General features: G+C 39.2%; 1 protein-coding gene across 3 annotated transcripts in view; it reads right to left on the reverse strand.

Annotated features, from left to right (window-relative positions):
- Positions 1-22,341, reverse strand: part of GUCY1B1 (guanylate cyclase 1 soluble subunit beta 1) — a 68,302-nt gene extending 45,961 nt beyond the window's left edge. Inside the window, exons 1-4 of one of the 3 annotated variants that reach the window (XM_007535053.3) lie at positions 22,185-22,341; positions 21,489-21,562; positions 2,076-2,176; positions 666-784 (exon numbers count right to left, since the gene is read on the reverse strand). In XM_007535053.3, the coding sequence (XP_007535115.1) occupies positions 666-784; positions 2,076-2,176; positions 21,489-21,562; positions 22,185-22,187 (297 nt within the window). In that variant the 5' untranslated portion in view covers positions 22,188-22,341. Of the gene's footprint in view, positions 1-665; positions 785-2,075; positions 2,177-7,883; positions 8,092-8,162; positions 8,196-21,488; positions 21,563-22,184 lie in introns of those variants that run through there. The other 2 variants (XM_060178913.1, XM_060178914.1) reach the window with 2 other exon arrangements.
- Between the last annotated feature and the right edge of the window lie 3,310 nt (positions 22,342-25,651).

The raw sequence follows: 25,651 nt of genomic DNA on the forward strand, positions 1-25,651 counted from the left end.
GGTGTCTGTCTCTCTTATTAAAAATAAATAAATAAATAAAAATTTTAAAAAGTCACAGAGAAAGTAAAACTCTTAATTACCTATACAAAGTAGTGGTAATATGGGGAATTCAAGAAACCAAAGAAAAAGACAAGGCCAGAGAAAAGCAAACATTGAGATTCCGATCCTGCAATGAAGTTATCAAAAGGGATGAAGGAAGGTGACTGAAAGAGAAGAGCCCCAGTGAATGTGTGGGAGGGATACAGGCACCTGGGTGGTGAGCTAGTATGGTTACACACAATTTAAAGGGATGAAACTTTATCGGTAAAACATATACAGTTAGGTATACTGATATGCTCAATAAAAATAAGCAACTGAAAAAATAAAAAAGGCTATGTTTTATTTTTCAGAGAATACAAACACCTTGCATATTCAGTATCAGAAAATGAAAGTTACAGAAAAAATAAGAAGCTAAATGTATCCCAGAACATTCAGTAGTGATCACTTTATGCAAATATGAGAAACAGTAAGTCACCATGATTCCAGTTTTACAAGATATAGTCATCTAGTTGGTGATCACATCATATGTACATATATACACACATATGAATGTATATATATTCTAGAGCCTATGTTTAAGAATCCCAAATTCCAAACTTTTGACTAGAAGACCTCAAATTGCTTACCTGAAGAAATTCTCTGACATTAGATCCCAGAACACGCAAGATAGTATCATAACCAGATTCTTGGCAAAAAACAAAGAACATTTTTCCAAACATTTGAAGAATCTCTCCAGCATTGAGATCTATTTTATAGGTTTGAGAGAACAGCAAAAATTAAAATAAGAAATCATGCTAAGGTTATAAAACAGTTCATATAAAGATAATGGTATAAAATATTTTAACTAATGTGCAGAATGAATACAGACCATATAAAATATTTCTGGATAGCATAAGATCTTAGAAGATAACATATGTAACATGTTAACAGTGTAAATTTTTACTTTTAAGCAAAATAATGTTTTGTAGCCTCAAATCACTTAAACTGAGATATCTAAATACACATTTAATATAGTTATATCTGAGTATACATATTTAATAAGTTAGTATTTCTCTTTTTGAGAAATGAATTCACATGTCAGTGGGTTGGTACAATTTTTATATAAACATGCATATTTAAGAAACTACTTACATAAAACATATACCCTTGCATCCTGATTTTAAAAAATATCCTACTATCATTGTTTCATAAACTAAAACACATTTCTATATACTCAATTCTAGTACTATCTTATGCAACAATACATAAGATTGGACGACCGAACATCTTTTAGATGACCTAACTCATAGATGGTCTATGAAACAGAAGAAAGGGCAGTACAGTGCAAGTCCTCAAAGGACTATAATCTATCCCAGAAGATTTGGGGGCTCAAGAGGATTTAAAGGACATTGGGGACCCAACTCTCTATGGTAGAATAGGAAAACCATTTGGTGGAAGCAAAATATACCAGCGTCTATCTTGGGGAAACGTGGAAATGTATTCTCATAACAACAGACATTCTATAAAGGGACATTCCCACAATAAAGTGATCTTGAAGTTGAAATTTCTTTCAAAATAGTATACCTTTCCAATTTTTAGTAAAATAAGTAACTCTGAAATGAAAACACACCCAAAGATTAATGCAAATATGTCTAATAATTTGTTTAGGAAAAAATTTTGGAGGTTTGAGTATTCTAAATGACTGCAAGATGATACAACATTACTTTCCAAAGAAAGAAAAAAAAAGTCTTGATTTACCATTAGACCAAAAATGTCTATAATTTCTACTTTAGCTCTACCCTTGACATCACTAACTGACAAATTTATATGAAAATGTAACTTATACTTGTTCCAGTTTTGATTATCCATGAGGTTGAATGCTTATATTGCTATTTACAGTGTACCATAGCTAGAGCCTAACATGCCATGCAGACACTCTCCCCAGCAAGGGTGTGCAGTGTAGAGCTTACACACCCAATCACCTTGAGCTCAGTCTGTGCATCCCTTGGCTTCCCTGTGGGATTTATCTGAACAACCAGGATGCCGTGTCAACTTACTGAGAACTTTGCTTGCCGCGGCAACCAAGTCATATGTTTTTGAATCATCGTAGATTATTCTGACAAGAAACTGGCCTTCTTCATCTAACTGTGCCTCTTTTCTGAAAAACAAAAAGAGAGCTGAAATAGCAGAATAGCTCTGATAGCTACAGACGTATGAATAACAGCTTCGCGTCTGAAATGGGACCTGATTTTGGCAAATTTGTTGAATTCCATTGTACCTAGGAGATGAGAGATTAAGAAGAAATTATTTCACATGCCTCCTTCCCAAATTAAATGATAATAAAGTATATTATAGCAAGGCTGACGTTTATTGACATATATTACTATATGTTAATAGCCAGTACAGTACTTAAAATTGCATAGAACCAAGAAATAACGTTGGGGTTGGGGGTAGGCAGGAAGTGGTTCAGCAGTAGAGCAAATACCTTACATGCAGGAGACTGGGGGTTTGAGCCTTGATGTTGCACAAAACGACTCTCTCTTCTTCTTTCTTGGATACATAGTTCTCAAAATGTTTCCATATATAAAAACTTTTTTTAAATGAATCACTTGTGGGGCTGGGTGGTAGAACAGCTGAGCACAGGTTACAATATGCAAGGACCTGGGTTCAAGCCTCCAGTCCCCACCTGCAGGGGGAAAGCTTCACGAAGGGTGAAGCAGTGCTGCAGGTATGTCTCTGTCTCTCTTTCTCTCTATCTCCCACTTTACTTTTGATTTCTGGCTGTCTCTACATAATAAATGAATGAAGACTATTTTTTTTAAAGGAACCACTTGTTTGATGAGCAGCAAGTATTTTTTGAGCCCTCATGTGTGCTCAGGCATTGGTCCAGGTACTAGGGACATAGTTTATCGCAAAGACAACAAAAATATCTGACTGCTTGGAGCATATACATTCCAGGAGAGAACACAGATAAGGTAGGCCCTACCAGAGATGGTAAAGAGACTCAGATGAAATGAAAATACAGAATGACCTCACCCATAGGGGAGGGAAACAGAGCCTGGAAAATAAAAAGTTCAAAGACCATGAACTCAATAGCAAAACTAAGGTTAATAAAGCGTTACATGAATGGGAGACTGGCTGTAGAGATTGAAGTGGCCTGACAGACTTTGGTGCTTTTGTCCAGGGAGAGAGCAGAGGTGGGGGTAGCACGTTTGAAGAAGATAAAAAATTATACATTTGATATAGAGACTTACAAACCAAAGTCACCTCAAAAACAAAGACTAATTTAATAAAATAAAACTAACAAGTAACATGCAAATAGTTTGAAGAAAAATAATGCCCAGAAAGGCAGTAGGAAGTTCAAGTACAATAACCAGGAAGCCTTCAAGGAACTCAGTGGATGAGTAAGGTCTGAGGAGCTCTGGGAGTGAGCCCTGGGCTACCTGAGCAGTGTGTTTTTGCAGAGAGAAGAGAGCTAGTGTCAACAGCAGAGAGGAAACAGCCCAGGGGCTAGAGGAAGTGAGGTTGTAACAGGGTAGTCATACAGGATCTCAGGTAACAGGGGCCTTGTTGGGCATTTACTTGAAAGAGGGTCCTGGCATTTGTGAGTTGAACAACTAGACAAGCTAACTGAGGCTGAAGGGATCGATCCTGCCATTGCATTAATGGACTTTAGAAAGAATGGGTATATATAAATATATAGATAGCTAAAGGAATAATAGTCAACCCACATATGTAATCTTGGAAGAACCCCTACAGTTTCCAATGGAGAGAATAGGGACACAAAATTCTGGTGGTGGGAACAATGTGGAATTATACCCATTATCCATAATTTTGTAAATTATTATTAAATCACTAATAAAAAATAAAAATAAAAAGACTGGACCAAATCTGATCCCAAATCAGATATGCTTTGAATGTCGACATGATGGATTGGATAGAAAGTGAGAGAGAAAGAAAGCAAACAGATATAAAATATGGAAGTATGGGAGCTAAGATCCAGACTTGTGCTACAGGGCAAAGTTGTGGCTCAGTGGAAGAGTTCATGCCTTGCATTATTGAGGACCTAGGTTCAGGCCCCAGCATCACCAATAAAATGGCAGAGGAGTATTTCTCTCTCTCTCTCTCTTTCTCTCTCTCTCTCTCCCTCTCTCTCCTCCCTCCCTCCAAAGGGGAAATCTGTTATTATATTTTTGAAGTAGTTGAATTATAAACATAATGATCACTTTGAGTTGCCATGAAAAGCTGATAAAAAATCTTTGCTTACCAAATGTACTAGGTCAGAAGATGCATATTGCTAATTAAGGGAGACATATCCTTAGCTTATCAAATGCACTAGGTCAGAAGATGCATATTGATAATTAAAGGAGACATACCCTTAGCTTATCAAATGTACTAGGTCAGAAGATGCATATTGCAAATTAAGGGAGATTATAGTTCTTATCTTCAGTCATTGTTATGATTATAACATCTCCTTATTTTCATAAGATTTAGATGACATTTCTCCAACAGTCTCTAAAGTGGGGAAGGAAGCCATGACTCCAAATATTTCCAGCTATAGAAGAGAACTGACAGGTTCTCAGAGGTTTTCTTTTTGTAAAAGCCGTGTTGATTTATAAGGGAAAAGGAAGAGAGAGGGAAAGGAAGAGGGAGAAAGAGAGAGAACTGGAGCATCACTGTCATATACAACACAGGAAATCAGATGAAATCCAGACATCATGATTGTGAGTCCAAGGCTTTGTTTGTGCACTGTGCCAGCTCCCAGCTGCTCAGATATATTTACCAGTGTTCAATACTGCAATAAATGGAGTGTGAAGATCAGTCTCTGACTTGAATGCAACTCCTATAAATCCTTGAGGGCCAGGAAGGAGAATACAGGAGAAGTAAGCCATTCTAATTATGTAAACTTCTGACACAGTGGCTTATATAGCTCCATACCTGTTGCCCAGGTATTCCACAAGTACTGTCTGTCATAGCTACTTAGGGCAAGATTCCAGATGGAGACATGTCTCAGGTCCAAGTGAGATAAAGAGAGTTTTAAGAATACCCTCTATTTGCCAGAGCATACCACATTTTTGCCTGCAGTTAAGACATGACAATACATGTGAAAAAGGAAAAACAAACAAACACAGACAGAGAAAGACAGACACCTGCAGAGCTACTTCACCGCCTGTGAAGGGATTCCCCTGCAGGTGGGGAGCCGGGGGTTCGAACTGGGATCCTTGTGCCAGTCCTTGTGTTTTGCTTCGCCTCCATTTAACCTGCTATGCTACTGCCGACTCCTCTCCCTTCTTTATCTTTTAAGCTATACATTCTAAAATGTTGACCCCACCGTGCTTTTTTGGAAGGAGGCTGAAATAAATATAAGTGAAATGGCAGCGTCAAGGAGATGAGAGCAACAGTGTGCAGGACTTGAATACAGATGTCTGAATTCAAGCACAAAGCAAGAAGAAACAATTGATTAATTAATCCAGTGATAATCTACAGAAAGCAATGTCTCTTTTGGGAAAACACCCACACACAATCCTAATATGTTGTTTAAAATGCTTAGCAGTCAGGGGCTGGGTGGTGGCACACCCAGTTAAAGGCACATAGTACTATGTGCAAGGACCCAATCAAGAACCCCCCTGCCCCAGCCCTCCCTCCCCACCTGCAAGGGGTGAGGCACTTGACAAGCAGTGAAGTAGGTCTGCAGGTCTCTCTCTCCCTCCCCTTTCAATTTCTCTCTGTCCTATTACATAATATGGAGGAAGAAGAGGGCAAGGAAATGGCTTCCAGAAGGAGTGGATTCGCAGTGCAGGCACTGAATGAACCTCAATGATAATTCTAAAGGCAAAAGAAAAGAAAAGGAAAAGAAAAAGAAAAAGAAAAAGAAAAAGAAAATGCTTAGGAGTCCTTCTTTCATTGACCTTCGAGGACTTTAGGAATTCAGGTCCATCCATTAATGTTTTTTCCTCTTCTCCCAGAAAGGGGACCACCTTCAGAAATACTGTTACGCGGGAGTCAGCGGTAGCGCAGCGGGTTAAGCATATGTGGTGCAAAGCGCAAGGACCTGCCTAAGGATCCTGGTTCCAGCCCCTGGCTCCCCACCTGCAGGGGAGTCGCTTCACAGAGGTTAAGCAGATCTGCAGGTGTCTATCTTTCTCTCCCCCTTTCTGTCTTCCCCTCCTCTCTCCATTTCCCTCTGTCCTATCTTACAATGACATCAACAACAATAACTATGACAACAGAAAACAAGGGCAACAAAAAGGGAAAAATAAATATAAATAAATGTAAAAAATTTAAAAATCAAGTTCAAAAAAAAAAAAGAAATACTGTTATGCACTGAGTACTGTTCTGAGTTGTTTGAATAAATTGGTGAAGGAAATAGATTCCTGACCTCAGAGAGTTGACATTTCAGATGGTAGAAAAGAAGTGATAAGCAGTTAACTCTTTAATATAACATGCACTTGGGTTTGTGTAATTGGTTATTAGGTGGTAAATATTAATAATAATAATAATAATAAGTAAGTCAGGATGAAAACTGAGCAACACAAAGTGGCAAAGTGACCTCCTAGAGAAATCAGCATCTGAACAGAAAGACCACAGGGGGCAAAGTCTGTCTCTAAGAGGTCACCTGTCTCAACTTTTCATTTTTTCTGTCCCCATTCTCCACCTCCCCCCCACTTCCTTTTCCAGGAAAAAGCTAACTAGTGATGTCATAAACACTGCAGTGTGAATTAAGTTTAACACACTGAGCTAAGCAAGAGGATTTTTGGTACAAAAGAAGTAGTGTGCAAAATATTCCTTTCAGGCAAAGTGGTCAATGAAATAAATGCATGACACTAAAGACAACAAAGTTCACTCAGTGTCTCAGTTCCTAAGAATACCTTCAAGTAGGGGCTGGATGGTGGCACACCTGGTTTAGCACACGTTACAATGCTCATGGACCCGGGTTCAAGCCCCTGGTCCCCACCTACAAGAGGAAAGCTTTGCAAGTGGTGAAGCAGGACAGCAGGTGTCTCTCTGTCCCTCTCCCTTCCTATTACCCCCTTCCTTCTCAATTTCTGGCTGTCTCTATCTAATAAATAAAAATTTTAAAAAATTCTTTAAAAAAGAGAAATCTGAGAACTGTTATAAAAAAATACCTTTCATCTAAGTGTTGTGACTTAGTACTGTTCAGATTTCTTATGTCAAATGTTCTAGCTTCTGGATAGCACAGAGAAAAGACAATAGTCTACTAGATTTATCTTCAAGATTTTATCTGCCACTGTTTTTTAAAAATATTTATTTATTCATTTTCCCTTTTTGTTGCCCTTGTTGCTTTTTTTTTATTGTAGTTATTATTGTTGTTGTTGATGATGTCTTCGTTGTTGGATAGGACAGAGAGAAATGGAGAGAGAAGGGGGAGACAGAGAGGGGGAGAGAAAGATGGACACCTGCAGACCTGCTTCACTGCTTGTGAAGCGACGCCCCTGCCGGTGGGGAGCCGGGGCCTTGAACCAGGATCCTTATTATGCCAGTCCTTGTGCTTTGTGCCACGTGTGCTTAACCCGCTGCACTTCTGCCCCACTCCTTCTGCCACTGTTTTTTAAGGGATTCTTTGTTAGACTCCTTTTATACATCACTCTTTCTTTCTTTTTTTCTTTTAATGCCTTTTCACCAGCTGACATCCCAGACCTTTTATAAGTCAATAATAATAATAACCATAACCATAACAATTTACTTAATCCAGGTAAATGAGACTTCATAATTCTCTACTCTCTACTTCGTTATCCTAATACTTTATTAAAAGATTTATTTATGAGAGAGAAGAAAGGAAAGAGAAAAAGAACAAGAGCATTGCTCTCACATATGGGATGTGGAACTTGGGCTCTTATACTTACTAAGACCAACAGTTTATCCACTGCACCACCTTCTGCGTCACATGATCTTCTAACTTGTGCTTTTGTTTGTTAAAAGTAAGGCTGCATTAAATATACAGACAGTATTTCTAATCTTACATAAGACATAATTTGAGTTACTTTACCCCAATTCAGTCAGGTGCACTGACCGCATGTTCTAAACTCACTCAATATTTCAAAACACATTTTCAGAGCATCAAATTTGTCTAAATTGTTGCATTACACAAAGAAATCATACAATTCTTTATCAGTTAACCCTACCTGGTCTACATGTGAGGAAAACTATAGGCATCTCTGAAAAACATATAATTTAAGATTTCTGTGATCAACAACAACAGTAATAACTATAACAACAATGAAAAACAACATGGGCAACAAAAGGGAAAATAAATAAATATAAAAATTAAATTAAATGTATTTTTTTTTATTTCTGTGGTGGTGTTGTGTGGGGGAGAATAGCCTGATGGTTATGCAACAGACTTTCATGTCTGAGGCTCAAAGATCTTAGGTTCAATTCTGGCACCAATGAAGTCGGAGATAAGAAAATAAAATAAAATAAAATAAAATAAAATGTCCATGAGAATGAAAGGTTTGGACATACTGATATTTTTCTCCAATAAAATTTAATGACAAATTATATACATTAAGTTAAATCCTAAGCAAATTTGATTAAAATACATTGAATAGTGCTCATCTACCAAGTGACAACTTAGAGAAATACTATCACGTTATTTCTTAGTGTGTTAATTATATTCTGTTCCTTCCTATTATTGTTATAGTAGTCAACCCTTCCCCATGAGAAATGCATCCCAAGACTCCCAAGGATATAGAAAACCATGCATTTTATTGAGTCCCTATATATAGTATGATTTTACTCCACTACATACATACATACATACCAATGCTAAAGTACAATTTATAAATTAGGCACAGTAGGAGATTAGCAATAACTAACAACAGAACTGCTATAATGATACTATAATAAAAGATAGGTGGATGCTTTCTTAAAAAATGTAATTGCAGGGGGCTGAGTGGGGCACACCCGACTACGAGCACAGAGTACTAAGCACAAGGACCTGCACAAGGATCTGGGTTAAGCTCCCAGCTCCCCCACATGCAGCGGGGACACTTCACAAGTGGTTGAAACAGGCCTGCAGGTGTCTCTCGCTTTCTCTCCCCCTCTCTACCTCCCCCTCCTCTTTCAACTTCTCTCCGTCCTATCCAATAAAATGGGAAAAAAATGGCTGCCAGGAGCAGTGGATTCATAGTGCTAGCACTGAGCCCCAGCAATAGCCCTGGAGGCAAAAATAAAATAAAATAAATATATATTTATAATTGTACTGGAATCTTCTCAGATGCAGTTGATTATGAATAACTGATGTCATGAAAAGCAAAATAGTAGAAAAGGTAGGACTAATGTTGAAAATCTTTTTTTGTTGTACAGAAATGAGGGAAATAGCTCAGCTGGTAGAGTTCAGGAGCTGCATGCCCGAGGGTCCCAGCTCAATCCTGTTCTCTCATGCACTGCAGTGGTCCTCTGCCCCACCCCACCCAGCCCACCATTCTCTTTCTTCCATCAAACTCCATTTCATGTGAAATAAAAGGATTCTTAAAAAGTTACCTTGAGCAACTCTTATGTAAGTGCTTGAACATTCTAGGAAAACATGACAGTATCTCAGTGAAACTTCACATGTATATTCATGTCCACAGTAAATCAGCTGTTATGGGAACAGAGTGTCATAGTTGTTTGTTTTTTTTCAACTGGAGGAAAAGTACATAGTATGGCCGTTATCAAACTATCTGTGCTTAGTCTGCTCTAATGATTAATAGTTAAGTGGTTTGAAGCCTCAATTCCCTTGAGAAAATGAGAATAATCTGCTTTTCTTTTTTATATATTATTTATTTTAATGAGAGAGATACAGTGGGCAGCACACGCACACGCACAGAGAGAGAGAGAGGGACCAGAGAACTGGTCATCTCTGACTTTTGGTAGTGCTGGGAATTGAACTCAGGGCCTTAGAGCCTCATGCATGAAAGTTAATTTAAAAAAAAAATCTATTTTCTAGTGAGGATTAGGTGAGATGCCAAGTATACAGCTTTAAAAACTGTAATTGTGGGATATGTGTCCAATACACGTTAGCAATCACAATGAAAATTGTATGGCAAAGTAAACAACATTTGCAGCGGATTTTAAGTGCCAATTTTCCACACATCTGCCTGAAGTCTATAATACAGACTTGGCCTGACATATAGCCAGCTTTCAGATACTTGCTAAAGAATGTAATCTTGACCTGAATGCAAGCCCGTGTAGTACAGCATTCTGCACCCTGCCACCCTTTCCAGGTCTGAAGGGAGATGATGTGAAGGAACTCTGACTCTTCCAAAAGGTAGTACTATAACTGATATTATATCTTCTGACTTTTCTGATACATGAAATATCCATTTTAAAAGCCCTTATACTTTTAAAATAGTAGTCACAGATATCATCATTCTGACACAAGAACTGGCTGCAGAAAAATAATAATAAAACTTGTGGTGAACATGCATATGCTCTATTCTCTGGAAATTAAGCCTATGAAAGGTAGTACATATATAATATCTATCATATTTCAAAGTACATATATCCCGTTATATAGAAGAAATAGCTCACTTGGAAAGTGTGATGCTTTGCCATGTGCATGACCCAGGTTTAAGCCAGGCTCCTAATGAATTAAAGGAAGTTTCAATGCTGTGATGTTTCTCTCTTTCTGTTCTCTCTCACAAAAAGGGGGGAGAGAGAAGAAAGAAAGAAAGAAAGAAAGAAGAATATATTTGCATCTTTCTACACCTTCATAGAGTAAGAACAGGTAATCTTTTTTTTTTTTTTGCCAACATTTGGATTTTTTAAAATAACATTATTCATGGGTCATACAAAGTTATCATCTTGGGAGTCAGGCAGTAGCACAGTGGGTTAAGCACACATGTGTAAAGCACAAGGACTGGCATAAAAATCCCGGTTTGAGGTTCTGGCTCCCCACCTGCAGGGGAGTCTCTTCACAAGCGGTGAAACAGGTCTGCAGGTGTCTTCCTCTCCCCTTTGTCTTCCTCTCCTCTCTCCATTTCTCTCTGTCCTATCCAACAACAATGATATCAATAACAACAACAATAACTACATCAAGGAGGGCAACAAAAGGAAATAAATAAATAAATATTTAAAAAGCAACAAAGTTGTCGACTTAAAAATTAGCACTTTCATGCTACTATGAAAAACACTGGTGCCTTGGCAGGGTCAGACTCAATCTCAAACTGAATGATTTCTGAGGGCCTTGTATGGCCTCAGGGTGATATATATCACTAGATAGAAAAAGAGAGACAGTAGACAATAGCACAGATAGGCAGTATAGACACCACAGGCATTAATCAAATAATAAAATGTGTAACTGTGAACTCCTGTATGTAATATGAGCAACAAACAGTTTGGACAGTGAGAACATCTTTCCCTGAAGAAGAAACACTTATTTCACCATCTGAAAGCTGAGTCCTGCCCACATTTATGGGTGGGAATGGAAAGTACAAAGAAAAAAAGGAGAGCCTTAGAAGCACAGTTATTATACTGACACATACAGTAACAGTTTGCATGGCTGAAGAGCTGATAAAAACTCCATGAGGCAAAAGTGCTGAAAGCACGTGGGACATATGGGCCACCAAAAGGCCCCTATCTAGGTGTTTGGAAAGAAATCTGACCACACAGAACTGTAGTCATGCCAACAATTGAGCGTTTCGGGATTCAGCAATGAAGGACAGCCAGTCAGATTATGATTGGGTTATGCAACTGCATCAACAGTAACTAGGAGACACAACAGATACTTTAGGGCATTGACCTTTCCTTCCAATAGAAAAATTCTTTAAATGGGAGTCGGGCAGTAGCGCAGCGGGTTAGCACATCCTGGCACAAAGTGCAAGGACCGACACAAGGACCAGCATAAGGATCCCGGTTCGAACCCCCAGCTCCTCACCTGCAGGAGAATCACTTCACAGGTCTGCAGGTGTCTGTCTTTCTCTCCCACTTTCTGTCTTCCTCTCCTCTCTCCATTTCTCTCTGTCCTACCCAACAACGACGACATCAATAACAACAACAATAACTACAACAATAAAACAGTAAGGGCAACAAAAAGGAATAAATAAATAAATATTAAAAAGAAAGAAAGAAAACTCTTTAAACTTAATAGGCTTTACTAGAGAAAAAGGAGCTTCATTTTACTGGAGAAAAAGACTCCATTTCCCCTACAGATTCTTCTTCACCAATAAAAAAGCCAAAGTAATAAATGAAAGTCTAGCATCTAAGATGTCACCCTTGGTACAGGACCGGCTATGCAGATTTCTTCATAGCTTCTATTTCCTTTCCTGTATTCTATCTCGGTTTGCCTGCATTCTCTCATAACTATCACTTTCTAATACAATGAAGGAAAACATTTGCTCTAGTCCCTTAGTCTGAAGAGCAGTGAATGGCTTTTACTTCGAGTTTGTCTCAACTGGGTCTCCTTATGTTAACAAGAACACAGATTCCCTAAATTTTCCTCAAGTGCTTACTTAGATGCACAAGACTTCCCTCTCTGTCACACTTGATTAAATTATATGCGTCCCTGATTTTCAAATTCACAAGCATTGAAAAATGCAAGGAAAACCAATACCCAGTTTGCTTTCTGGGACATGTTTTGCTTTCCCCTCATCAAAGAAAACCTCTGAGGTAAAGTAGCGACCTTATTTACCACCTAGGCACCAGACGTCATCCTGGTCCCAGGACGCCATGAGGAGGGAGATGGAGCTGATCACACTGATGACATCTATTGAATAGTTCTCCCTGCAGCTGGAACTTTCTCCAACTTCCTTGCTACCTGAATGAACACTTATTGAGAAGAAAGAGATCTTGGTTTTAACAATCATCTAATTTACTTTTCAAAATCTGCCTATCATTTCGTTTGTACTGAGGAAATTTCTAGGTACAGACATCAATCTGGTATTCTTTTAGTGGATCTATTACATTGGCTCCCATTTCTGGCAGACTGTGAAGAGAAGAAATGGAGTTCTGACTCTTTAGCTTCCTGTGTACCATTCCCTGGGGTTGTCACTTAGCTTCTTGGAAGCTTGACTTTATCATTTACAAAAGCAAACAGTGAGACAGAAAGACTGTTCCTATTTCAAGTGGATGTTGCAGCACTCAGCTGGAATTATAAGGAAGAAAGGACTTTGGAAATTTTAAACAAGTACTGCAGCATATTAAAACCTACTAGGGGATAGAAAGACAGCATGATAGTTATGCAGAAAGACTTCTCTGAGGTCTCGTGTTTAACATTTACCACCACCAAAAGACAGAGCAGAGCAATGCTCTGAGTCCCTATCCACTATTGTTAATAATAAACAAATTGTTTTCTAAAAATAAAATAAAATAAAACCTATTTTAGGGGCTAAGTGAGGCCCACTCAGTAGAATACACACACCACCAAGCTCAAGGATCCAGGTTCAAATCCCCAGTCCCCACCTGTAGGGGGGAGGAAGCTTTACAAATGGTATAGCAGTGCTGCAGGTATCTCTCCTTCTCTCTCCCTACCTCCCCCTTCTCTTTCAATTTCTTTTTGTCTCTATCAAAAGAAAGGAATAAAAAGGTGGTGGTGGTGAAAATGACCTCTGTGAGAGCTGGAATCAGCATGGAGACACCAAGTCCAGTGATAACCCTAATGATAACTAAATAAATAAATGAATAAATAAAGCCTACTTGAGAAAATGTAAAAAAAAAAAAAAAAGCAGGGGAATTTAACTATAAGGTCTAATGAATATGCAAATCTGATTGGAAGACGGCAAAAACTGTGTTATGCTAGACTGTCTTGATTTGTATTAGCAAAAAATATTAAGAGCTTTTGCATTTTTAGATAACGTGGACGATCTTTTAAGGATGTTATTTATTTTAATAAGAGACACAGAATGAGAGACAAGAGCACTGCTCACTTATGGTGGTGCCATGACTGAACCTCCCAGTCCTAAGAGTGAATGCCTGGTGACCTACCAATGGAATTATCTCCCTAGCCCCCTTATTCTGCATTTTCAAATAACATAACAAGGAATATATATATATATCCCATAATCTGAAGTGACCAAGAGTGGGAAAATCATCCTAGTCTGGGGAACTGCAGTGACAGTGAAATGGAGATTCTAAAAGAACTTCAAGTTCAAAGAACTGGTACCAGCTGCACAGATAAATACAAGAGTGAAGAAAGAAAATAATAATAACATTGCCCCTTTCTCTAGAGTGATGAAAAATGTTTATTCTAGAAGAATGAGCTCCCCATTTAAAGAAAGTATTACAGTCTCCATGATGTTCTAGGAAAAAAGAAAAAGTTGAAAAGCTAGGTGCTAACATTAAAATTTAAAATAGTAATTAATATTTTAAGCCATTATTTTTCAAGAAGTATAGTAAGCATTTTTACAAAAAATTATTCAATATATTACAAGAATCCTATAAAGGAAGCATTTTTTTCTTATATTGTTAAGAACTGGAAAATGTAGGCAGCTTGGAAAATCACATAAGAGATGTGTATGTAACAAGCAGTTTGGTGATCCATCGATGAATTAATGAACAATTGTAGATGAGTAGCATTCTGTTTTAATTTAGGGCCCAAATAGTAGAGCTAATAGTGTATTTTATATTAAAAAAATTGACAAAAGTTGTATAATATGTTCATTAGGTTAATGATACATGGATAAAAACAAATGGAATATTAAAAACTAAAGTCATGCTTTTCAATGGAGGCTGAATTTATTTAGGGAGACTGCCTTAATGATAGTGGATCATAATATATATATATATATGTATATATATATATATATGTTTATTTATTATTAGGTAAAATGAGAAATTGAGACAAGAGGGGGAGATGAGAGGGAGAGAGACAGAGACACTTGAAGCACTGCTTCACAACTTGTGAAGCTTTCCCCCTGTAGGTGGGGACCAGGGGGCTAGAACCTGGATCCTTGTGCACTGTTATGTGTGTGCTAAACCAGGTATGTCTCAGATATAATTTTAGATTGAAAAATATTTATTTTTGAAGCTGTAATTTCATTTAACATGCTGGTTAAGACATGCAAAAATAAATAAAAAGGAAAAGAATAAAATAATTCTGCCATCATCATCTGCTTCTTGTTAAAATCACTTACAGAGTTTCTTACAGACAACAGTAAGTAAGCAAAAGGAAAAACAAAACTCTTCAAGAAAATAAATACCTCTTCAATCAGAGTCAAAAGAGTATCACAAAAGTAAAATTGACTGATTCACTAAGAATTCATAATTTCTGCATCTTCAAAGAATGCTGATGAGGGACCAAGAACAGTTTGCCTAGAAAAATGTTAACAGTTTAGTGACTGCTGTAACACTGTTACTGAACTAACAGCATAAAATTAGGCAAGGACATTGCATAAAACTTATGGTGACTAGTACCACAAACCTGAAGTCGATGGAAATGAGATTGATGGTAAATGCTTTAAATAGAAACTAGTCATTTGAAATGCATCAATACAAATAAAAACATGGATGAGAAACCAGTCAGTGGAACATGACTTCTCAATGACAACAAAAAGGTGCAAGACAACATCTAACACAATGCTTACAAGTGAAACTGAAATAAAATTTAAAAAAAATTAAACCTAGAAAAATGAATTAATGATTGGGGAGTTCAAGAAAATGGTTTAGTTTTAAAAACAGAAGATCAATATATCCTTCTAATAGTCAAATGTTCTTTATGTGTAAGTCACAGGAAAATCAAGAGATTGTAAGACAAAAAAATATATTGTCTCTAGGCTTAATTTGAAGGCAAATATGGGACTATTTTCTTTAGTTAAAGATATTTTAAAAAATATTTTTATTTATTATTTATTCCCTTTTGTTGCCCTTGTTTAACATTGTTGTGGTTATTGCTGTCGTTGTTGTTGGATAGGACAGAGAGAAATGGAGAGAGGAGGGGAAGACAGAGAGGGGAAGAGAAAGACAGATACCTGCTAACCTGCTTCACCACTTGTGAAGCGACTCCCCTGCAGGTGGGGAGCCAGGGGTTCGAACCGGGATCCTTATGCCGATCCTTGTGCTTTGCACTACCTGCGCTTAACCCGCTGTGCTACTGGCCGACTCCGTAGTTAAAGATATTTTTTATTTATTTGTAATGAGAGAGAGTGAAAGACAGCAATAGCAACACCAGAGCACCGCTCAGCTCTGTCTTATGGTGGTTCTGGCAACTGAGCCTGGGATCTCAGAGTCCCAGGTATAAAAATCTTTTTTAGATAAAATTTATGCTATCTCTTCTGCCCAGTTCTTAACTTTTAAATCCTTATGGCTAAGACATTGGACTATACTCACAAAAAAAATGAGGTTAACTAGAGAAATACAAGAATAAATTATAATTCAATTAAAGAATTAATAAATACTTGCTATGTTAATAAAACAAGACCACACCAAACCTACATGTATTTTCTTTTTTTAAGTTTTTTCTTTTAAAATTTATTTATTTATTCCCTTTTGTTGCCCTTGTTCTTTTTTATTGTTGTTGTTATTGATGTCGTTGTTGTTGGATAGCACAGAGAGAAATGGAGAGAGGAGGGAAAGACAGAGAGAGGGACAGAAAGATAAGACATCTGCAAACCTGCTTCACGGCTTTTGAAGCAACTCCCCTGCAGATGGGGAGCCTGGGGCTTGAACCGGTATTCTTATGCGGGTCCTTGTACTTTGTGCCACCTGCTCTTAACTGCCCGACTCCCCTACATGTATTTTCTACATTGGAAGATGACTGACAGCTTACTTTTACTCTAGTAGTTATTAACCTAGAGTGCCATTACATAATTTTCAATTCTCATATCAGATTTTGAGCTGAATGTCTATTTCAGATCTTTAGTTAATGAGAAAGGGGTGTAGTACTATGTAACACTTCGGAGTTCAAAAGCAATGTTTGATTTCTTCTCTGGTCTACTGACCTCTAGGCAAAGCAATTGGCCATTAGAAAGAAATTCTGTTTGCTTTGAACAGACTTTTAAACATCTTAGATATGTTTACTTTTTAAAATCAGTTTTATCTGTCAGTCAAGTTAGAAATTCTAAATCAGGTGGTACAGTGGGTTAAGCCCATGTGGTATAAAGCACAAGGTCTGGTGTAAGGATCCGGGTTCAAGCTCCTGGCTCTCCACCTGCAGGAGAGTCCCTTCACAGGCAGTGAAGCAGGTCTGCAGGTGTCTTTCTTTCCCCTTGTCTGTCTTCCCCTCCTCTCCATTTCTTTCTGTCCTATCCAACAACGATGACATCAAGAACAAAAATAGTAACTACAACAATAAAAAAAAAATTCTAAATCAAATCTAGTTTTCTGGTGCAGCAATTAGCTTAGCCAGAAATGATGAGAGGATAACAGATGATTTAGTTAAGTTTTTATGCATTTTTCTAATATGTATATCTTAACTTTATTTCTTGGTTAAATAATGGTTGATTTTTGTCATCACTTAGGCGCCATTCCTGAAAGGACCATCTGAAAACTAAGAAACCAAGAACACAAAGTTTAAAGTAGATTCAGCGATCTCTGCATTTTCACAGGTGTTTATGGTCTAAAGAGGAGTGTGCAAGGTCCAGCTGAGGGTCTTACTCAAACTGCTACCTATTTTTGTCTGGTCTGGGAGCAAAGAAGAGCTTCTACCTTTTTTTTTTTTTAATGGCTACATTGTAACATGTGAATAGAAACCTTCATAATACCTTCTATATTGATTGTTGGCCTGAAGCACCTAAAATATTGACAAGTGACCCTTTTGTTGGCCCTCTTAAGACAAAGTTTGCTGACCCATGATGTGAACACTTTTCTTCCTTAAGAAGAGAATTGTATTTGTTTATTTATTTATTTATTTATTTTTGCTCCCCCCCTTTTATTGCCCTTATTTTATTGTTGTTGTAGTTATTGTTGTTATTGATGTTGTTGTTGTTGGATAGGACAGAGAGAAATGGAGAGAGGAAGGGAAGACAGAGAGGAGAAGAGAAAGATAGACAACTGTAGACCTGCTTCACCACCTGTGAAGCGACTTCCCTGCAGGTGGGGAGCCGGGGGCTCGAACCAGGATCCTTATGTTGGTCCTTGTGCTTTGGACCATGCACGCTTAACCCGCTGCACTACCATCCGATCCCCAAGAAGAGATATTTAAAACCCTGTGACAAGGTTATAATGTTGGTAAGCATATAAGTAAATGCTGAGTTTAGAATGAACATTTTTGGCTCTTACCCACTCAGAATTTTTTTTGTCTGGAATCCGTTACTTAAGATTTTATTTGCCTTTAAAATATTTGGCATCCTTTCTCATGAAGGATGTTTTATGACCATTTCCTACTAAGCGAAAATATTATATTCAATGTCATAAGCATCAATTTGGAGTTTAGAACATGAAACCAACACCATTGTTTCTTATATTCAGTTTATTCATAAAAAAAATGAAAGTATTTTAGACTATTGGCTGCAGTTATCTTCCCTGAAACATAATGAGCTCAGGAGGACTGACCTGAAAATTAAATTCTCCTCTCTTGTCCCCAGGCAGAGAGAATCTTTCTGCTGTATTAAGCAAATGTTTTTTCAGGGCACAGGCAGTGATCTCTTAGGGGTTTTAGGCAAAGAACAAATGAGCTACTTGACTCCCTTCAACACAGAAAACTGGTCAATGCTCTCTCATCTGAACACTGAACCATGCCAATACAAGATGGCTGCCACTAAAGGGGATGGGTGTTGAGACAAAAGAGAATGAAAATCAACACCTGGATTACAGGTACTCCGATAGCAGTGTCTCCTTGCACAGGCACATAGTCTTTGAGATTATTTTATTTTAAAATTATCTTTATTTAATGGATAGAGTGAGCCAAAAATCAAGAGGGTATAGGGAGATAGAGAGGGAGAAAAACACCTGCAGCCCTGTTTCACCACTTATGAAGCTTCTCCCTGCAGATGGGGACCTGGGGCTCGAACCTGGGTCCTTGAGCATTGTTAACATGTGCATTCAACCAGGTGCACCACTACCTGGTCCCTCTTTGAGATAAATTTATAAGGATAAATGAGCCATTTGATTTAGTTTATCAGGAGCAATATTTGGAATGATTGAAATTATTAGCACTCAGATGAAGATACTTTTGAAGTCACCTAAAGATAACTTAGTGGTTAAAGGATTTTGATGTGTCATGAAAATGGGAAATGCCCTTAAAGTCAAGTTGTAAGAATGTTTCAAACAGAATTCAAGTCCCCAGTCGCTAACTGCCAGAGGGGAGTTGCAGGAGTGGTGAAGCTGGTCTGTATGTGTCTCTGTCTCTGTTTCTCTTTAAACACCTGCTCTCTTGATTCTCGCTCTCTCTCTCTCTCCTACCAAATTAAAAAAAAAATGTTTCTAGAGGGGTGTGGCACAGTTACATTCCCAAATCAGTGGGATTTGTATATTTTTTGGATATTTTTTACTTTCTCTGGAGAAAATAAAGCCAACATAAACAAGTAACTTGATAATTTTTTTTTCTGAAGCAAGCCTCTGAAGTATTCGTTTTCGTCTCTACATAAACAGTAGTCTCAATAGGGTTAGGGTATATATTCTAATCTGCTTTAGTCTGACGTGCATTTTATAGTGAATGTTTAACCAAAAGAAACATCTTTCATTCTGTTCTTAAGTTTCTCAACATTGTCATAGTATGTTCTCCTGGAAATTTGGGAATTTACATCTGACATATGAAAACATCATATGAGGGATAAGTATGTTGCTTTCAGAAATTTGCAAAAACAATAGCTTTAAAATACCCTGTTTTTTTAAAATAGATATCAATGTACTAATTCCTTAGAAGAGAGGGAACAAGAGTATCACATCACTCCTATATATGCAGTACCCAGGGGTAGAACTAAGGACCTCATGCCTTAGAGTCAAAGCCCTTCTTACTCCACCACTTCCTGGGATGCAAATCAATGACCCTACTCTTAAGTTACTTGCTTAAACTTTTTCTGTTCATATCTGTCTTCTCTATAACTCTATCAAACAACATAAAAAAAAGGCATTAGTAAGGTGGACAGAAATTTCAAACTTCAAAGTAACCTTTAGTGATTAGATTCTTAATTTGATTTACTATATAACTGTCAAGTAATCAATTCAATTTCAAAGTGAAAATTCAATTTCAAAACATATACATATGCTCTGTGGGTAACAAGTTAGTATGGAACATGAAAGAATGTTCTATGATGCAAGTACGGCAGAAGGAAACAGTGCATTCATGCTTAATCCTGATCATTTCACGGAGAGACAGTAGTAAGAAATCACTAACACTGAAATTGCATTACTGACCTATTAGGATTCATTACTAATAACGATATTAAAGACAAAATAGCAATGGGACATGATCTACTCAATACAGTAAAATGAAATTAGTAAGCACAGGAAGTCAGAGCTTATAATAATAAGGTATTCTCTTTGATCCACCCAAGAACTCCTTTCTTCCACCTCCCTTCGAATGTGATCAATAATTATTTTAATATGAAAATAAATGCCTAAGAATGTTTTGGGGTAGTTGTCTGGCTGTGGTCACAATAAGTCAAATGCAAATTTCACCAGGGTGAGGGGCAGAGAAAGGGAACACTGTGAGACCAAAATGCCTGCCGAGGTGATCCATCATCCCAACAGGTTTCAGCTCAGTTGACTATGACATTTCCGTTTACATCCAGCTCGGTGGGCTCGCTTCTCCCCTGAAACTCCTAGACAGAAATGAGATTGCCCTGCCTACCCCATTACCACCGGGTCATGAAGGAGAAATTTTCACTTTACTTCTGGATAAATAAATGCAACTGATTCACAAAGAAAGGCTCGAGAAAAGTCATGAGACGTTCAGTTCCAGGATCTCAAAAAGATTGGGGGGGGGGCGCTGAGTTCACTCAGGAGGGTACCCACTTTGTCAGGCACTCAGCTCAGGTTCCATCCGGGTCCCCCTGCAATTGGAGGAAGTTTGGGTACTGTGGGGTCTTTTCTGTTCTTTCTCTTCCTGTCTCAGTCGCTGTCTCTCTGTCTCTGAAAAAGTCCACACACAGTGGTGAAGCCAGGCGACCCAAAACATTTTTAATAGTAAATAAATAATAGATTAAAAAAAAAAGACCTTTCCGTCTTCAAAGTGTGTTGATTACAAAGGAGTCATGGACTTCTGTTTATTTCTGAGGCCTCTGGGAACACGACGGTCGTGGAGGCCTTTGTGATGGGTCCCCAGAGCCCCTCTTCGCGTGGGAGCCGCCCGGCCTGCAGAGCCTGGGAGCGGCTGGGCGCCGGCAGCACGTTCCCACGCTCAGGCCGGGTCTCGAGGCCGCGGTGACCCCGGGGGCCCTTCCCCGGGCTCCGGGCTTCCCAACCCCGCCCGACACCCTCCTCTCCTCTCCCGGGCTCAGCCTGGGAGCGTGGGAGCGCAGCGGAGGCCAGGAGCAGCGGGCGGAGATCCGGGGTGGGGGTGGGGGGTTGAGGGTGGGAATGGCTAGAAGGCGCCCTTGGAACCCCCCTACTTCCAACAGGAGCCCGGGTTAGAGGAGGGGGCGGTGGTCACTTACTTGACATCTTCCCACACCTCAGGGCCATAATTGCGAATCACCAGCAGCTCCAGCGCGTGATTGACAAATCCGTACTGCGGGGACAGAGGAAACCGGGGTGTCAGGGACCAGCTGTGGAGGGGTGGGGGGCAAGGGGAGCGGCGAGGGGGCTGCAGCGGATGCACTGAGCTCTCCAACCCTGCACCCCGCTTTGTTGTATTTGGGGTACTTGTGCTACTGGACGCACCCACAGCATGTAATCCTAGCTCCCACCCCCTCTCCAATCAGAGCCCCCAGGTCACCGTTTGCCCCACCCCCCACCCCCAGCCCACCCTCTCCCCCAGGCTCACCTGTCACCGCTCCCAGGCAGGCGAGCATCCGGGAAAGTCTGGCCCAGGGGCGCGCACCCCACGCCTCCCCAGCCGCCCACGCTCAGCCGCCCACATCCGCGGGGACCCGCCTGGATGTCCCCGCACCACGGCCACAAGTCCCCTGCCTGCGCTCGGAGACCCGCCTAGGAAGCAAAGGCGATGCGATCCCTGCACTGCCAAACCCCCGTCCCCGGGCGCGCGCACCCAGCCTGGGCTGCTCCAGGGACCCCCGCGCGCTCCGAGCCCCCGCGCCAAGTTCCAATGGAGCTGCGGGTTCCCTGGAGGGTAGCCAGGCCCGGCCCCGACCGCGACGTGAGCTTCTTCTGACCGGACCGAGAGCACTCACCATGGTGTCTGCTCCCAGAGCTGGGAGGCAGCCGGCACGCAGAAACACTGCCAACTGAGACCCAGGCGGCGGCTGCAGCGTCGACAGCGCAACAGGACCACGGCTGCAGCTCCGGGCCAGAGCGAGCGAAGCAGCCGTGGCCGCTCTGATTGCCACCTCGTGGCAGCCAATGGGGAGTCCAGCCGCAGGGGGCTGGCCGCGGCCTGCCGGTGTCCAGCCAATCAGCGACAGAGGAGGGAATTCGGATGCTCCTGGCTGCTGCGCTCCAGGGCCTTCCCGCCCCCGCCCCGGTGACAGGGTTTTCATTTGAGGCCATAACAATGACGACGGAGCGGCACCAGACTAGCTCCCAGCTTGGGTTCCCAGGGAAAATGCAATAGTTGTAGCTCCACCAATATATTCTTATCAAAACGTCTGCCCTCAGGGGGTAGCTAGCAAAAATGTGTGTGTGTGTGTGTGTGTGTGTGTGTGTGTGTGTGTGTGTGTGTGTGTGTTGCAACTGACAAGCCTTAAAAGGAACACACATTCTCATAAGTGTCTTCATTAGGCAGATAAGTGTTTCCTTTGTGGCTTTGTCCCTCAACAACTTTGGGCAAACTGAAAACTTAATCATAACGAGCTTCTGACATTTTATTTTTAGTCAAGAAGATTAGCTGTGTGCACCAGCTAACCTATGCTTTGTGATGTAGTTGGGCAAGCTATGTTTATTACGCCAGTTCTGCCCCATTTACTAAGCTCCCCGCAAGACTCAGTGATGTTTTTGTCATGGAGCCTTATGGTACATCTAATTCCACACAATAGCCAAAAAGCCAAGACTCCAGGGTTGTTAACTCTCCAATTAGGAGATAACTGTTGTTCCAATTAGGAGATAACTAAGAAAAAGATCAAACTAAGAAAATATCTATACAAAATGAGTGGTCTTAACTAAGGAACCATAGTCTCTATTCTACCAGGCACTTAGGTTAGTTAATGCTCTGAGAAACACCATACAGAGAAGGAGATTGTTGGTTAAAAAGCTGTGCCTGAGATGTGCGGTTACAGTTGACTAAAGTTGTCAAAAGTGACAAAGTGAAGGCAAACATTACTTCTGTGTCACCAGCCGTAAGTAGATCTGAGAAGCCAGATTTGAATTCTATGGTGTAATTGGTTTGCCATGTGAACAATTTCAATATGGTGACAGATTAGGTAAATTAAAACAATAAAACAGACTGACACTACTAAAGACTTTATATAACTAATTCAGAAATAATTATATAGTAAACAAAACACCAATAAATAACTCACAAAAAATACAAATTTCCTTCAATGGTGGAATGATTAACTGAATCGTTCTTTCTCATAACACTGAGTGCTGTATACAATTATTCAAACATTAAACCTTTATTTAACAATTCCTATTGATTTTAAGTATTAAAACAACCACTTACTCTACAGAAACACAAGAAACTAATACACAAAAATAAAAATATAATTTTAAGTAAATATATAACACACAAATGTAATAAGTTATTATTATTGTTTTTTTTGCTAGGGTCCTCTTGGGACTTTGCACAACTTCATAAATCCTGGCCAAGTTTTTTGTTTGTTTGTTTTTCCATAGATCAGGTGAAAGAGAGACAGCATGACGGAGGGACTTTGTAGCACTACTTCACCACTCCTGAAGTTCACACCTTTTGCATGGTGCTTCCATGTAACAGCCAGGGATCAAACTTGGTATTATGCTTTTAAGTATAGTGCCCTACCCACTGAGTCTTCTCCTAGGACACTTTATTGTCCACTAAATCCAATATCAATTTACATATATTATACTTTTATCAGGCAGCTATATGCATTTATTTTTCAATTATTTATTTCTTTGCCTGTTTACTATGAGAGAGGGAAGGGAGGAGAAAGAAGAACCTAGAAAGAGTACCAGAATACTATTCACTTCTAGATAAAATGGTTCCTGGATTGAACCTCTGACTCTGAGGCCTTCAGGCATGCAAGTTAGTTCTCTAACAGTCTGAGCTATCTCTCAGACTACCTAGTTGTATTTGCAAGTATATTGTACTGCTGCCTCATTTTCTTGTTGTCATATCTTCATGCCAAATCTAAAGGAGTGTTTTTCCTGGTAAACCTTAGCTGTATTTGTTTAGCCCACAAGATTACAAAGGGTGTGATGTTCAAGGAGAGATGGGTATACCCTGCAGCTTTAAAGAAGCTCAAAAGAAAGGGGCCACTGTAATTCAGTAAGTCTCCTAACAGATGTCACCACCTCACTCAAAGAAGCAGAGACTAAACTCATAAGTACAAGGGCACCAAACTGTTTTAGAAACAATCCAATGTAGTCTTATCTGTTTGCCACACACTAAGAAGCATCAGTGAAAAGCCAGAGAAGAGGTTAGGTAATGGCTTTGCCAGCCCCCAAATCAGCACTAACTACTTGAAGATCAGCTAGTGCACGATCTTAACTAAAAACAAACAAACAAACAAATAAAAGTTAATAAATAAACAACTTGTGACTTTCAGAAATGTCAGTTGAAATGAATCACATTTTCAGAGAATAAGAACCAATTAGTTGACTAAGTTAAATATTAAATATATAACAGCCATAGTTTCCAGGGCTTTTCTGTGATGTGGAAATTACAAACTTTAGATTGGGAGAAAGAGGAGCACATGTTTGAGGGGCTTCTCAGGTCTGTGCTTTTTGGAACTTTGGTGTTTTATTCATTTTTTTCTACATGAAATCAGGGTTTCTATTTTTTTTTCTTATTCTTTTATCATTTCATGGAGCTGCATGTTTCCTTACATTATCTTTTACAATATTATATGTTTCGTTAATCTGCATGATTCAGGGCCTGATTATTATTTCTTTATGAATCTTCCAGAGCAAATGTTGGTCAGTGCAAAAAAAGAAAAACTCTTATCATGAGTTTTGTTAAAGCATTACTCATTATTCAAACAATTCAAATGCTTATGAGTAAAGAAGAGGAAAAAAATGCGTTCTAGATAACATGCTATGTGATGTGGTTCTGATCAGTGGAATAGTGATTCAAAAGTCAGTTTCCTAAAGAGAGGAACTTGACACAACTTTTTAATCTGAAAGTGATAAGTTTAGTTGCATGAAAAAGGCATTATTGAGTATCAAAATAAACATTTTATACCATATATAGTTATACCAAATTACATGTAATATATATATATATATATATATATATATATATATATATATATATTTCTGAAAGTCAATTAAAAGAAAAACCATCTCATCTGGCTCATCTGGTAGGGCACATATGTCACCATGCACAAGGACCGAGGTTTGAACCCTGAGCCACCATACGGGAGCACCTGAATGGAGAAAGCTCTGTGAGTGAAGTGGTGCTATAATATTTCTCCTCCCTCTATTTTTCTCTCTGCGTTTTTCACATTCTATTTAAAAGAAGAAAAGTGACAGAAAGGCCATGGGAGCAGGATATTTGTACAGGATA

The sequence above is a fragment of the Erinaceus europaeus genome, chromosome 19 (assembly GCF_950295315.1).
Source record: "Erinaceus europaeus chromosome 19, mEriEur2.1, whole genome shotgun sequence".
Taxonomy (NCBI): Eukaryota; Metazoa; Chordata; class Mammalia; order Eulipotyphla; family Erinaceidae; genus Erinaceus; species Erinaceus europaeus.